The 14,237-nt window shown below is 48.2% G+C and overlaps 1 protein-coding gene across 4 annotated transcripts; it reads right to left on the bottom strand.

The window, feature by feature from the left end:
- Positions 1–1,230: 1,230 nt before the first annotated feature.
- On the bottom strand, positions 1,231–14,145 carry MTFR1L (mitochondrial fission regulator 1 like). Of its 4 annotated transcripts, XR_002093958.2 has the most exons (8): positions 13,782–14,145; positions 13,544–13,670; positions 12,120–12,224; positions 11,264–11,373; positions 10,280–10,491; positions 7,286–7,601; positions 3,952–4,155; positions 2,312–2,401 (listed from the first exon to the last, which is right to left on the bottom strand). XR_002093958.2 is itself a non-coding variant. In XM_006276776.4 (7 exons), the coding sequence occupies exons 2-7, from the start codon at positions 13,622–13,624 to the stop codon at positions 2,296–2,298; spliced, it is 930 nt and encodes a 309-aa protein (XP_006276838.1). In that variant the 5' UTR covers positions 13,625–13,670; positions 13,842–14,144; the 3' UTR covers positions 1,231–2,295. The 4 variants fall into 4 exon arrangements, 3 of the variants coding, with proteins under 3 accessions (XP_006276838.1, XP_019354452.1, XP_014461240.1); XM_006276776.4 differs by lacking the exon at positions 3,952–4,155 and having other exon boundaries at positions 1,231–2,401; positions 13,842–14,144; XM_019498907.2 differs by lacking the exon at positions 3,952–4,155 and having other exon boundaries at positions 1,231–2,401; positions 13,782–14,144.
- Between the last annotated feature and the right edge of the window lie 92 nt (positions 14,146–14,237).

Here is a 14,237-nt window from a genome sequence, read left to right on the forward strand (position 1 = left end):
TTCTGGTTGGCCCTACAGGTGGAGGTTTGATAACAGATCGTGCTTCCTCCCTGGCTGAGCCATCACTGGAGAATAACATCACACTTTTGCACAAACCACCTGGGTGAGAGGCCTACGTGTTCTGCTAACTCTCGACTTCTTTGCAGAAAAGCCGGTGCTGCTGGACAGACCAGTTCAGCCCAGTAGCCCTTGCCCTGCCCAAGCAGATGTCGCTCCTACCGCTCGTGCCCCGGTAGGTCCTGAGATACCACGCCGCTGGGCTGTTAGCCAGACTCTCACTGCAGTCAAAAGTGTCTGGTCCACGGTCAGCTAGGCTCCGTGAGAAATCTGGAGGAGGGTCACGGTAGAGCCTTTGGGCCCAGGTGCGTCAAGGACAGCGGGCAGAGGGCGTGGAGCTCCTTGCCTCTGCTTTGAATGCAGTGCTGCTCAGTGACTTATTTTTGGTCACTGTAAATGGTAGGGCCTGCTGCTAGAGATTCTTGGCCCTCCAGGCAATACTAAAGGTGTATCTAGACACGGGATCATTCCTGACACCTTTCTGTGGACACCTTTGTCCTGGAGGAAGCCCAGACAGAGCTACACAGGAAGCTACTCCACTTTCAGTTCAGAGCCCCTAAACCTTAGCCCAGGTAGCCTGCATACTTCGACTGCGCTTTAGGCAATGGAGCCAAGAGAGGAAGGCACGCAAAGGGCATGTCAGAACCCAGCCCCGGGCAGGAGCTTACCCTGCTGACAGGCAGGAGCCATGCTCTGTGGGGGATAGCGTGCACTGAAGGATAGAGTCCTGGATTGGGACTGATAATCTGGGGTATATTCCCAGTTCAGCCGCCAGCCTGTTAGGCAACTCTCAGCAGGTTGCTTCACCTCTCTGCCTCAGCTTCCTCACCTCTATAACAGGAATTCGTTCAGATTGCAAGGCTGGACGGGACCTCGGCAGATCATCGGGCCCAGCCCCCTGCATTAGCATGGGGATAATGCTACTGAGCAGCTTGTGGCCTCCATGACATGCACGCGAAGAGCACTCCAGGAACCAGGCGCAGCATCACCTCAGCTGTTCTGTCCGAGCTGAGCCAGTCACTTCTTCCGCAGCAGTCGGAAAAGGATGCGTTCTCCTGGGAATTGCCTCATTTGGGCTAGGCCTTTCCGCGACCGATGTGTCGAACCCGCTGCAAGCGCCGGCAGAAGGGATCCCCCGGCTCTCAAGGTGAGGACATTAAGGACACCTGCGAGGCTCATTGGAGGACCAAGCATGGGGCTCCATTTATACAAAGGAAACATCGCACACCCTGAATACAGCCGTGAGGAAGTTGCAGACAACCATCTTCACCCAAAATAAAACATCTCAACCAGTGAGAATCACCGCTTCCTTTGAACAGCCTCCTTCCCTTTCCCCTCCATCAAGTTCCTTGCGGTGTTAATCGCCTCGCTCTGGTGGGCTCCGGCCATTGTATTCAAACTATATCCTTGCTGAAATCTGCGTTAATAAAATACATTTCATCTGACTAGAAAGATCACGTTCATGAAACACGGAAGCCGACTTGGGACGGGCCGTGGGCCTGCTATCGTGGATCTCTGGGGACAACTTGAACTTTAAAACATTACAAAAATATTTTAGTCGCTGGCCTGCTGACACCAACCTCACGGTTTTTAAGCTTATTAAAGAGTCCAAAAATTCACATCAACTCTTCCCATCCCATTTGGGACTGGAAAATAATTGGAAGAAGCCTTAGGGAAGGGAATCCTTTTCTGGGGAGAATGACACAAGCTCCTAACCAGCTCAGGCCAAAGGAAAACTTCCTAAAGAGCTGAGGATGAGGAAGGAAGCAGCAATTTACTCTCATTGACAGCCTTGCTCCAGGCTCTCTGGGAAAGTAGTAGGAGCTTGATGTCCAATTATAGCTGAAATGGGTAGCTAATTACCCCACAACAAGGGTGTCATGAGTTTAGTTAACTTGAATAATTAATTTGAATCTAAACTCACAGAGGAAGACACACGGAGGAGGGAAAACTTCACCTAGCCACACACATATCACTCGTTAGAAGAACCTCACCAGTAAAATGCTTCGGTTCAAAATAGGGTGGAAAAGAATTTCCATTTTCTTAAGAAGTTTTTATATATTAAGATACGTGGAAACACTGCAAATCCAAAGTTTCTTTCTCAAATAAGTGTCCAGTGCAGATATAATTCTTAATTAAAGAGGCAAAAAAGTTTGATCCTTAGGAAGGCAGCTACTGTGGAGAGAAATCTCAGGAGCACGATATATGTTGCTTACGGAGTTAAATTAGAGTGTGGTATCACTTTTCTTTCATAGCTATATCTTCATCCTTTAAAGCAAACTTTCTCCTCAACGCTTCTGAAATGAGAATAGCTGGATCTTCCTCCTTCAGTAAAGTTCGGTTCCTAAAGGGAAGATACAGAGTTAACGTGAACAGAGCTTCTCCAAAGCGTTACTTCCCCAAATCTATGGCGAACAGTTCCTGTTATGCTTCAGTTATGAAACTTTAGCCTGAGAAATATTGGTCACTTAAAAACCTGTTCTGATTTCAATGCTCTCCTGCTGCCACTGCTGTCAGTGAGTGTCTAAGCTGGGTCAAGCGCAAAAACCTGAAAAGGCAACATGAAAGCCTGAGGTTTTCAAAAGTCCCTAGGATGTTCAGACACACAGCTCCTCTTAATGTCACGGGACTTTTTTGAGTATTATTCCACTGTTGAAAAATCTCAGCACAAAGTGCCCGCTGCTCTCCAGGAAGGCGGTAGCGGCAGTAAAAACAGCATGCCAAACCCGAGCTCTTTGGAGCCTTCCCTAGGGCTTCCAACGGATTTACTGCTTTGAAAAACATCCCAGTCTATATTCGCAAGTTTTCTTGCAACTAATTTGATCGTGGGAAATGAGTCGTGCTGTGTCAGGTCAGTTTTACTTCCTCTTTACTTGCACCACTCAGTAGCAGGCTTACACTGACATCTGTCTTCACTGGCCTGCCTCTTTTGCTGCATGCCAATGAGCAGTTTACTTGCAAGTAAGTCAATCACACGTACATCCTGTGCATTTGCTTCACAGGATAGCAAGAAGTATGGATGATAGCAAGCTACCAACAATACCTGAGAGGAAGAGTTTGCTTGGATCTCGTGTAAGCACTGATCCGAGAGTAAAAGCTCCCTGTAGGCTGGAATGCCATCAGTTTAATTGTTTAAAGGCCTCTAAAAGCATTGATGAAAGCACAAAAAAGGGGTTTCTGTCCATTTTAAACACCTTCAGCTACCTCATTGCATTAACACTTTTTACTAGAAAATAAAAGATTAGAGGGTCAGGACTGTAAGCCACAATTAATACAGTGTATACATTCAGCTGTTAGGATTATATAGCTGGTTTTGTAGATTGAAACCCTCCACTGATTTCCCCCAAAGCAGGACTGTTCCCTCCGACACCAATGCAGACACAGGAATTGCAACACGGCCTCCAAAGAAACTGCTGAAGCCATTACCTCCACCAAGGCAAGCCTAAGAGAAGTCAAAGTGGTCCAGGGTGCCAACGTACTCCTCTCTCCAAGGAGGTAAGGACAGGAAACCACTAGTGGGTACAGAGGCAGCAGCTGGCCAGTAGCACGGTGAGACAGGAGGGACAGAGATGGAAGCGGGACTGATCAGAAGGTAAAAGCTGCTCCAAGATCAGTAAAAACTCATCCTCCACAGAGAGGAGAGGACAAGCCTCCCAGCAGCAAGACACAACCAGCAGCTATTGCAGAAAACTGACACCAGAAACTAGCAGCAGAGCCTGCCCCTTGCGCTGATATAGAGGAGCCCGGGGGCCAGACGGCAGTGTCTCAGTTCCTTCGAGATTCCCATTAAACTACCCCACAGACCACGCAGGTAAATCACGGGCAATCAATGAGTGCAGTGATGCCTGAACTAATCAATCCCATTATAAACAGGGCTTGGAAGGATGTACTCACATTCAAAGCAGATCCGCACGCTACATGCTTTAACCACACACTGAATGAAAGGATCAGCAGGCACACTACACAGACAATTCCCTTCCAAAGGGCATCACAGACATTAAGAGGGCTCTATTTTGACACGTGTTGACACATGCACTTCTGCAAGCGTGTCTCATACTCATTTCTGCAGCTTCCGGGGCTGTGTTTTAACACCGATTCCTAAATAGAGAAGCATCTATTTAATCATCTTTGTTAAGTGTAAACCACACTTCCACCCACACGAGTTACACGGTCACACACCCTGCTTTTTATAAACCTTCCCAGCGGGTTGCAGGCCGACCAGTACAACCTCAGGCCGGCTCTAAACTAGGAGCATTTGACAAGTGTATTATACTGGCAAAGCACTCCCCTAAAATACAGCTCTGCTGGTACAAAGCCACCTTTCACAGGCAGAGTAAAAGCCATTTTGCTGGGAGAGCTGCATCTACCCCGGGGGCTGTTTCTGGTACAGGGATAAACCCCCACCCCCCGACCAAAACGCTGTGCCGGTGGCCAGGAAGCTTCTGCCAGCAACATCACCATGGCCCAAGGCTGAAGCAGGAGATTAATTATCGATACACCAAACTGTGTCAAACAACAGACTGAATAACGACATTGCCCGAGTGATTCCTGATGATTCACAGGCCTGCGATTCAGGTACAGCAGCTGTATGCCAAAGGGCACCTCCTGTACGTCAGAGGCAAGGCGATGGGCCGAAATGGAGGGACAAACGAAAGAAATGCAGCTGAACTCAAACAGCAAATGAGCTCAAGGCTATGGGTCGGCATACGTGTGGGGAGAAGCATCACAGGAAGCGTGGTGCTGCAGCCTTCCCACGGATCCATGCTGTTGGCCCCAAAGGTCACAGGGAAATGTATGTTATTGCTAGCACAGTTTATTGCCCAATACCAGGGCAACCCAAACACCCGCTTACCAGGGAAAAAGCCAAACTATGGATACATCCGCTAAACCGGGATTCAGCTCCTTTCACTCCCCAGCCATCAGGGCTCCATATGGCTGGAACCTCAAGAGTTAGGGGGGCAGAAAGCGTGGGGATCTTCCCCCTCTGCCCACCAGATCCCAGGGGGCTAGAACACGGCAGATAACCTCTAACCCCAAGGAGCCCATGCTAACACTTGCTGCTGGCTCGCCCCTTCAAGGAACAAGATCATGGGAACATTGTTCCCCACTGCAGTCGGCCCCTTCCTTGGGGAAAGACACAGGCCACTAAACGCAGCCCCCCAAACTGTACTGGTGGTGATTCCCTTGCTGTCGCAGAAGGGTGGCCCCCACTGAGGTGAATGGAAAGGTTTAATAAGTAGATCCCCTGGTGAAACACCCTCTCTGCGTCTCCTCGTTCTGCTCTGCTGGCTGAAGAATGAGACCGAACAACATTTGTACGTCCATCCAAAGTTCTCCCTGCCCACTTTGGCTGAGGAAGAAGCTGGTCCAAATACCCTTCATTACACGACAGCCCCCTCCCAGCCACAGCAGGCTTTTAGCAGGAGCTCAGCTGGGGCTGAAGGCGGCCCTGAAGCAGCCGTACTCCACATCAACCCCAGGCCGGGGGAAGGCACAGGCCTCTCCTGCTAACCCAGCTGCCTGGCCAAAGAGCTTCTGCTGAGTCTGGTCAGCTTAAGGTAAAAGGCACCAGCTCTGGCTGTCAGAGGGCATGGATTCACTCTAGCAGAGCCTGGTGGACTTGGTGAAATGCCTGTAGAGCAATCCCAGTTCATATACTGCCTGCTTCCCCTGCCTGCCTTCTGCTCAGCACCTCCTACCATGTACAACGACACCCCATAACTCAGCCTCTGAAAAACTGCAGGACAGGCAGGATCCTGAGGTCCTACCACGTTTGGCTGTTCCCTCTCTCACAGGAAGGGTCTATCTTCCATAGAAAACCAATGATGTGCCAGTCTGCTTTTGCACTTTTAATGAGATCTGCATTACAGCATGCCTCCTGCAAATAGAGGAAAGCATAACCAAGGCTTGTGTGCCATTTGAGGGTTAACATTTTATGGGTTGTGAAGCAGAAAACCGGACTCTTATCTTCAAGAGCAGAGGATTCCTGTTTGTCTAAGTTTAACACGAATGACCCAAATGTGACCTTGCAGCCTGTTACCCAACCACGAACCTAGGCTGAGGCAGCCCAGCTAAATCCAGCAAAGTTACAAATGTGCTTTTGGAAAAATGACATCTCCGAACATTCAAAACGGCTTTGGGATGCCAAGAACTGCTGCGTTGGGCAAAAAGGCAGAAACCTGAGGCAGCAGTTTAAGGGAGGACACGTGGTATGTATTTATGAGGAGTAATTCATTTAAGCTCTGTGAATTCTACTCCAAAAAGAGTAAGCACATGAGTGATAATGAAGGAGCGACTTCCAACTCTGAGCGATGTTTAATTCTTTGGATGGCTTAAGGAAGAGGACAGTTTTGCTGAGCTGCAGAGAGTGCATACTGGGTCATTTCATTTTTGGAGAACAAAAGGAAGACACAATAAAATTTTTTTCTAATCATGTAAGGCCTAAAACAGACACTCACTGTAATTACAATTCATTCTGACCCTGGCCAGGACTCCCAACACTATAACAACTGTCTGCCTGGGTTTTAGGGCAGCAGCTGGGGAAGACCCAAGTTTTATTGATGCAATTCTACATTTCCCCACGTCAAACAGAAACTGCACGAGAGGCAGCTGAGATATTACAGAACTGATGTTATCAGGAGGGTGGACTCCTGTCTCTTAGCAATGCAGAGGCATGTCATCATTCCAGTTTACAAGTAAAAAAGGACTTATACATCAACAGAGGCATGGAGACAGGCGCTCTGCTCAAACAAACGCTACCTCAACCACATCCTTCCAGCTCAGAGGGGAAGAGGGGCGCGGATACATGGCAATGCAAAGGCAGCGTCTCAGACATACAGCTTTGAATGGCTTTTCTCTAATTTTGTTAAGTAGCATGTGCACTCCCTGAATTAAAAAAAAAAAAAATCATTTTGAAGGTGGATGAATTGAGTGGGTTGCCAAATGTGGTGCCAGCACAGTTAGCTCTGGCTTCCCTCCTCCATTGTTTTCTACTCTAAAATTCAAAGGCACAAGCTGGGTTGAAGAGCTGTCATTCTAGACGCAAATAAAACAGCACAGAAACAGACTGTCAGCAGTTTTCTGCATAATAACTATTCCTCTTTGTAAATCATGGTTACCAGCCATAAGGACAAGCAGACGCACGTAACGTACGATGTTCCTGCCCTCCTCTGACACAAAAGATGACAAAAAGAGTAATTACAATAAAAAAAGTTCAAAGAAGACTTACAACTCTTTGTTCTGCTTCATGCGATGGATGTCTTTGAGAATGCCCATCATGTCTGCAAAACTGCTGGCCTTCGACAGAGAGATGGAATCGTCCTCGTCGGGATCCTTTGGCTCCGGCTTGCAATACTCGAGAGAGGTTGCAGAACAAAGCATGGACACCGAGGGGAACTCGGGAGTGTCTAGTTCTGCCACCTCCTCTGTGATGTCACTAATGACAAAGGAAGTTGTAGATTGGAAAGAGGATCCAAAACAAGGTAAGGGAGAAGAGACATTTGAACTTTCTGGAGATAATAGATCCGGCGTTAATGAAGCAGACGCTGAAAAATAAAAACACAGAGAGAAAGGTCAACTCGAGCCAAAACACCATTTTTCCCTTAGCAGCGGAATAAAAATCAAGCCCCAAACTCAGCCAGCCCAGGTTATGCAACAGACAGGCCTGAGGACTCTCTTTAACACTTCACATCACCATACTCAGTCCAGGACCTTCTCCTCAGCAACACTGCTTCCTACACCACCAGTCTTCTACCCTGTCCCAAAATCTAGGAACAGACAGGGCCATCACCACAGCACCTGCCCCCCAAAGACTTGACGTGGACCTCTGGGAACCAGGTAAGTATTCTTTCCCTTCTTCCTGGGTATGCTCTTGTATTATTCCTATTTTGCAGAAGCAAAACTGAGGCATGGAGATTAAGTTACTTGCCTCAGGTCTCAAAGGGAGCCTGCAACAGAGCTTGGACCAGAGCCTAAGTCCCAGTGCAGTGACTTAACCAGGAGGCCATCCTCTCTCTTCCAAGACAGGGCTGGACTCCTGGCCTAAAGCTCCATCTCCTCCAAACGTGCCCCCAACCCTCTCCTCTCCCAAAATGTTTCCTTCCAGTCCTCCTCTTGAGAACACCTTAGTTTGTACAAACGACATGGTACGAACACAGGGCCACGCTCTGACCTTGTTCAGGTCAGTCTCTTTGCCCAATTTTGCTTATCTTGCCTACCAGGCAGAAAGGCAGGGTTCACCCATTCCAGTCTGCAAAGTGCTTTACAGACAACAGCTAAACAAACCCAAGTGTCATGGGGCAGGAGGGGCAGGAAGCTAGGGAGTAAACCAGAAGTAGGATTAGACAACTTCTTCCAGAAGGGCTTTTTCTGCATCAGAAGGGAGCCAACAGTACCTGGCTGAATAAAGGTGTCAGCACTTAAAAGCAGAGAAGACATGAGACAGCTGCCAATTACCAATAATCAGACTCTCTCATAAGTAGATAAACTCCAGCTACATTCTGCATTATCATTCCCAAGCACTGACAGCACAATATGCTGCAAGCTTGAAAGAAAAGCCCATAGAGAACAGCTGATGCAGCCAGGCCCATTGCTGGGCGAGAGGAAGGAACAGCTGACGCATTTTCTCCTATACAGATTTGATTCATTCACAGCTATTCCTTTCCCTGAATCAAGGTGGAGTCTTCTAGCACGTGGGCTGAACTACAGGGATGAGTGATCACCGACCTCTTGCTCTGAAGCAAAGACGCATGTAAAGTTCATGGGAAGAATTCATGGCATTTCTTCCTGTTCTTTGCTTATTTTTAATGCACTTGCTCTTATCTGATCCTGCACAGGGAAGAAAGGACATGTCTGGGCTGCCTCACTTCACCCTTGCTGAACTGGCTCTCTTGGCTTGGAGAGATTTCCTGTTCTTTGATACTTCATGGCTTCTACCAAAGCAGGACGCTAACATCCTTCCTTTACCTGCCTGAACTTGTTACTGCCCCATTTGTCTATGTTTGTATTCCCCTGCTGTAAAAGGGACTGAAATTTTGCTATTTATTTCCAGCTTTGTGGTCTAATACTTGCCACGGTCAGAAACTGACAGCTCTACCCTCTTTTAACTGTTCCCCACACGCTGAGGCACCAAGACAATTGTGGGCCTTGCACAGTCACGTCACTCAGAACAGCCCGCAGAAGGAACAAGCATCATGGCAGGCTTGGAGGCTACCCAAAACCTGCCTGCATATTTCCATAGAGTGCAGGCCACGAAAGGGTGGAGCTTCTGCTTCTGCAGCGAGTTTAAGCAATTTGATAGAAGTAAACAGACTCCAGCCAACCTCTTTTCCAAGGGCCTCTTTAGCTCGAGCATAAATCAACCCTCATCTCTGATCAGGAAAAACAGAAATGCTGGCATCACACTCCCATGGAAACAGACAGTAACCCTTTCATACAGTCACAGGGTTGCATGGGCCCCGAGGGCCAGCTAGTCCAACCCTCTGCAGTATAACAGTCCTAACACATCCCAGCTTCAGAGGAAGGAAATTCCATGGCTTCCCCCTGGGCAGCTTGTTCCACTGCTCTCACAGTGAGGAAGGCTTTTCTGAGGTTTAAAGTAACCTAAAACAATGTAATGAGAGGCCCAGGACCATCTGACAAGACCAGGCATCCTACACTTCTATGTAACGGAAGACTCAATCCCCTTCCTCCTTCTCAGATACAGTAACAGCTCCCAGAGTTATATTTGGTTCCTTTTCAAACTAGACAGGATTTATCCATTTAAGCAAAGGCAAGCACCTAAATGAAGTGCAGGTCCTTCTAACCAGCAACAGAAGCAGTCACCCCCAGACAGCAAACAACAGGGAGAAATGTGGAGTCACTGGTGCTAATCGCATCTCTGATCCTCTATGCCATTCTTGTTGTTCCTTATTCTAGATGTTTTAAACAGTCACATTTGTGTTTCAACACTCTTGGCATTTAGGAAGCAGAACAAATGTCACTTCCCGGCTAGCCAGAACTCCTACAATGGTCAACTCAGTTGTAGCAGGCAGAGCGAGATGTGTAAGAGGTTCTGCTATGTATATTGGGGCTCTTTCACAGCACATCTATTTGTCACAAGTCCCATACTAGAGACATGGAGAAAAAATACTGACAATCTGTAATACAGCATGTGATCAGTACCAGCAGCTTTATGCTGGGATCATCACTGCTCAGGTCTCCTCACTAGCAAAGAAGGACCTACCTGAATCACCAGCTACAATTTTAGCTATTTGGCTCCGCAGGTGACTCAGCTCCTCCTGAAGCTCTGTAGTCCGACTCAGGGCAGGTAAACCAGGTTTCTTCAAGGCAAGCAGCTTCTCCTCCTGCTTCCTCAAGTTGGGGACCGAGGCGTTTCGCTGGATAACCGTGAATGGGCTGGGCTTCCACTTGTGTTTTAGTGGCCGAGAGTCGCTCCTAAGTGGTGCAATACAAAACCTCTCCATCATTCACATGAAGCAGACCTGTTGTAAGCACAAAACTTTGCACTTCTGTTGCCTACCAAGGGATCTCCAAGCACTTTACAGACAACAAATGAAGCCCCACACCACTTTTGGGAGAACAGTGTTACATCCACTTGATAGACTGGAAAAAAAAGCAGCACAGGAAGTTTGGAACAGAGGCAAAAATAAAACCAAACCTCCCAATTCCCAATCTTGAACTTTAACCAGGAGAACAGCAGAATATTCCTGTCCGGTTGGTGACTTACGTTTCTACGTGATGAAGTACAATTTGGAGGCAGCGAGTGAGGCGTCACCCAGCCCCACAGCTTGTGGGATCATCTGACTGCAAAACTCATTGCATTTTTCACAGATGACATTTAATGTTAAATGACTAGAACTTCCAGTACTTAAACGGAAAGAAGACGGCTCCCTAGAACCACAGGTCTGAATCCCAGAAGGAATGATTTGACCCCTCATCTCCGAGACAGATGCATGGGGTCCCATGCAATTTATTTTATGGAAGTCTTTCAGTTAAGACATTGGTATTTAGGGTTGTATCTATTCTTTGGAGATATTAACTCTCTCCCTGGTAGCTTCTATAAGGAAGTGTCACTGTGATCTTGGTCAAAATGTCTCTACCCTTCTCACTCTTAAAGCAAAAACAAACAAACAACCATCAATAGGTGTCTCATTAGAACTCAAAATGACTTGAAATTGGGCCTGGGGCCAACAAGGGAAAGAAGTACCTGACTCTAGCATATGTTTCTTCATCATCTGCTGCTATCCACGCAATGTCTGCCAGAGTAGGGACCGGAGGTATGTCATTTAAGTACAGATCAGAGACGTTTGGCAGAACCTAGGAAGAACATTGCAACACCAAAGTAATTTGTGACTTTGTTCCATTTAACATGTGTGCTACAAGCTCAAGATATTGACACATGCGGGCCTTTTTTGCATCCATACCGTAGCTAGGTCTCAGGTGGAGGAAGTTAGTGCAAATGCATTTGCATAAATGCAAACTCTGTTGCAGTATGGTTTATAGATCTGTTATCTTTGCTTTTTTAGACTATGTCCCAGAAAACTAGAATATCAACCTGCAAAAAGTAGATGCAGCGGTGCTTAAATTGTTGCTGGAGGAAGACAAACAGTGCTGCGCATGTGCAGGTGCCAAATGAGCTCAGCAGGATGGCCCAACTTGTTCCCAAATGTACACCAAGGCAAACAATCCTTGTTAGCGTGACTTTACAGATTAGGAAAGTGAGGTTAAGTACTTTCCCAAGGTCACTCAGTGAGCTAATAGCTCAGCTTGGAGATTAGACTCTCAGCCTCCTGGAAGCAGAAACCACCATCCTTCATAAGTGCTGCCGTACTCTTAGGGAACATGTATTATTCGCAGGTTGCTGTCGATCATTTTAAGATATGCAATTTACAAAAGCCAAGAGGGAAACTAGTCAAAACTCAAACTAAAATGTGTTCCCCAGTATAACCATGTGGGCTAGATGTCACAGGCAAGGGGGAAACAGTGCAGGAAAAGCACTTCTGGGGCTAGACCAGTGCCTGTATCCAGTACATATATCCAGGATCTGTCTCTCACATGCTTACCTCAAAGGATGCCCTGGGACACGGTTTTAAGGGCAGGTTTGTCCCAATCCTCCTGACTACGCTGCGTGATGAGCCGCAAGGTTTGTTCTGCCAAATTGGGATAGTCTAGGAGTCGAGACAAGTGTTTACAAAATCAGACAGTACCTGCAACACACCCAACTTTTGAAGGACCTGCCGCCACAGAAAATTAAATCAGAACTCTGGCACCGTTATCACCTTTTATTCTTTTCGATGCATCTCATCAAGAGTCCCATCAAACACCACAGGTTTGCTTTCAAATGAGGGTCCTTCCTGGAAATCTGCATTTGAACTTCAGATGTGGGAGGCAGCAAGATTGCTCATGTGTAAAGCTAAACATGTGGGTACTTATTTTCCAGGTTTTGGGGGTTAACGGCATTAGTTATTGTATGTGGGCTCAGAGATGAAAACGCATGGAAAGGACAGTAGCAGTGCAGTATATTGGATAAAGGAGAAGGAATAAATGAGACCACCACCCCAAGCCAACACAACCGTACACGGACACCTGGTCATTCAGGCTGGGAGAATCAACCAGCCAGATCTGAAGCTAGCTACATCGCTCCTGATGTCCTGCGGTCGCAGAAACCAGCCTTCCTTCCCCAACCAGGCCCGAGAGGGGACCCGTGGGCACATCTTCATCTTCACAGTCCCATTTAGAGGGATGTTGTCAGTTTTGAAAGCAAGTTCCCTTGACTGCATTGCTATCGCCTCCTTCACAAAGCTGAATGTTTTCAATACCATTTGCAATAGCTATTTACTCTTCCTAGTTTTCATCTGGGGCAATGAAAACAGAGTTGGGGGAAAATATCTTAGCAGTTAAGTGCCCCCCCCAACCCCTCGACTTTGATAAGGAGCTTGGGATTTGTGCCTCTGCCCGTTGTCAGTTTTGTATCCGTTTCTAAGTGATTTCCAGTCAAGCGGCAGGTCTCAGGAACCGGCGCGAGGCTTTGGGTAGAGTCCACTTCAGGCAAACTAACAACGTGGATCTGTCCCGTCCGCGCAACGATTCCCGTTCGTAACTGCCACAAAGTTGTACCTGATCTAACGAAGCCCGTAAGTGACCTCAGCTACCCCGATTAGGTAACAAGTCATTTATACGCGCACAAAATAAAATGAATCACTGGGCTCTGAGACATAAAAACCTAAGCATCGTTTGACTAATGGCTAGCAAGCTCCATAAGCTGCTTAATACCCTTGTCATTCAAATAGAGCTGCTATAATTTATACGCGGTAAATCTTATGCTACAGGGACTACATTCGTGCAGCGATAATACCCGTCTCCGTAGCAATCAGACCAGCGACCGGAGCTGGTCGTGCCGGGACGACGGGCAGCCGTCTCTGACGACAGGTTCAGGATCCCCTCCCTGCACGCAACGAATATTTCTGAGAAGACACACGGGACTTACCGAATCTGTTGCCATCGCAGACCGTACCGAAGGCTCCCGAACGCGTAAATCAGACACAAAGATCGCAGCTCCAAGAAACATGAGGTGGTTTCATACCATTTCCTCTCAGAGGACAAGGACTCTCTCGCTGGAAGACACAAGGACACTTGGATGAGGGCGAGTCCCGCGTTTTAGAGCCGTGCAAGACGAGCTCTGGCAGACCGCGCGGCGCCTGCTTAAAAAATACAACCTGACGTACCGCCCGCACGTTTTTGTCGTATAAAGTCATTCAAATAGAGCCGTTATCATTATCATACACCTGTTCAGGGGGCACTGCTGTGCGGTGCGGTGCGGTGCGGGCTCCCACGGGGGTGGTGCTCGCCCCTACCCTGGGGGTCTTCCAGACGACGCTGCACACACGTTTGGCCGGGGTCACCGGGGCGGGGGGGGTGTTTAGGCCCCAAGCACAACGACACGACGGCTACGGTACTACGTCAACACGTACCGCTGACAGGCTGCGTGCGCGCCGCCCGTGGGACGCGGGCTAGAGACTGGGAAGCGGGGCCGCCGCGTCCTGCCGTCGCCGCTTCCGGGCGGCCATGGGCACGCGACCCGGAAGGGGAACGCGCTGTCACCGTTCGCTTCCGGGAGGGCGGCTTCACCACCGCGCCTGCGCGCCCGCTTCCTTCCGGGTGGTGACGCCACCCCGCGGGAG

The sequence above is a fragment of the Alligator mississippiensis genome, chromosome 6 (assembly GCF_030867095.1).
Source record: "Alligator mississippiensis isolate rAllMis1 chromosome 6, rAllMis1, whole genome shotgun sequence".
NCBI classification, from domain to species: Eukaryota; Metazoa; Chordata; order Crocodylia; family Alligatoridae; genus Alligator; species Alligator mississippiensis.

Coding starts and splice junctions, on each gene's coding strand:
- MTFR1L (XM_006276776.4), bottom strand. CDS start 13,624: ATGTTTCTTGGAGCTGCGATCTTTGTGTCTGATTTACGCGTTCGGGAG. Junction 10,492..11,263: donor GAAACATATGCTAGAGTCAG/GTACTTCTTTCC, acceptor TGCACCACTTAG/GAGCGACTCTCGGCCACTAA. Junction 7,602..10,279: donor AATTGTAGCTGGTGATTCAG/GTAGGTCCTTCT, acceptor TTTATTTTTCAG/CGTCTGCTTCATTAACGCCG.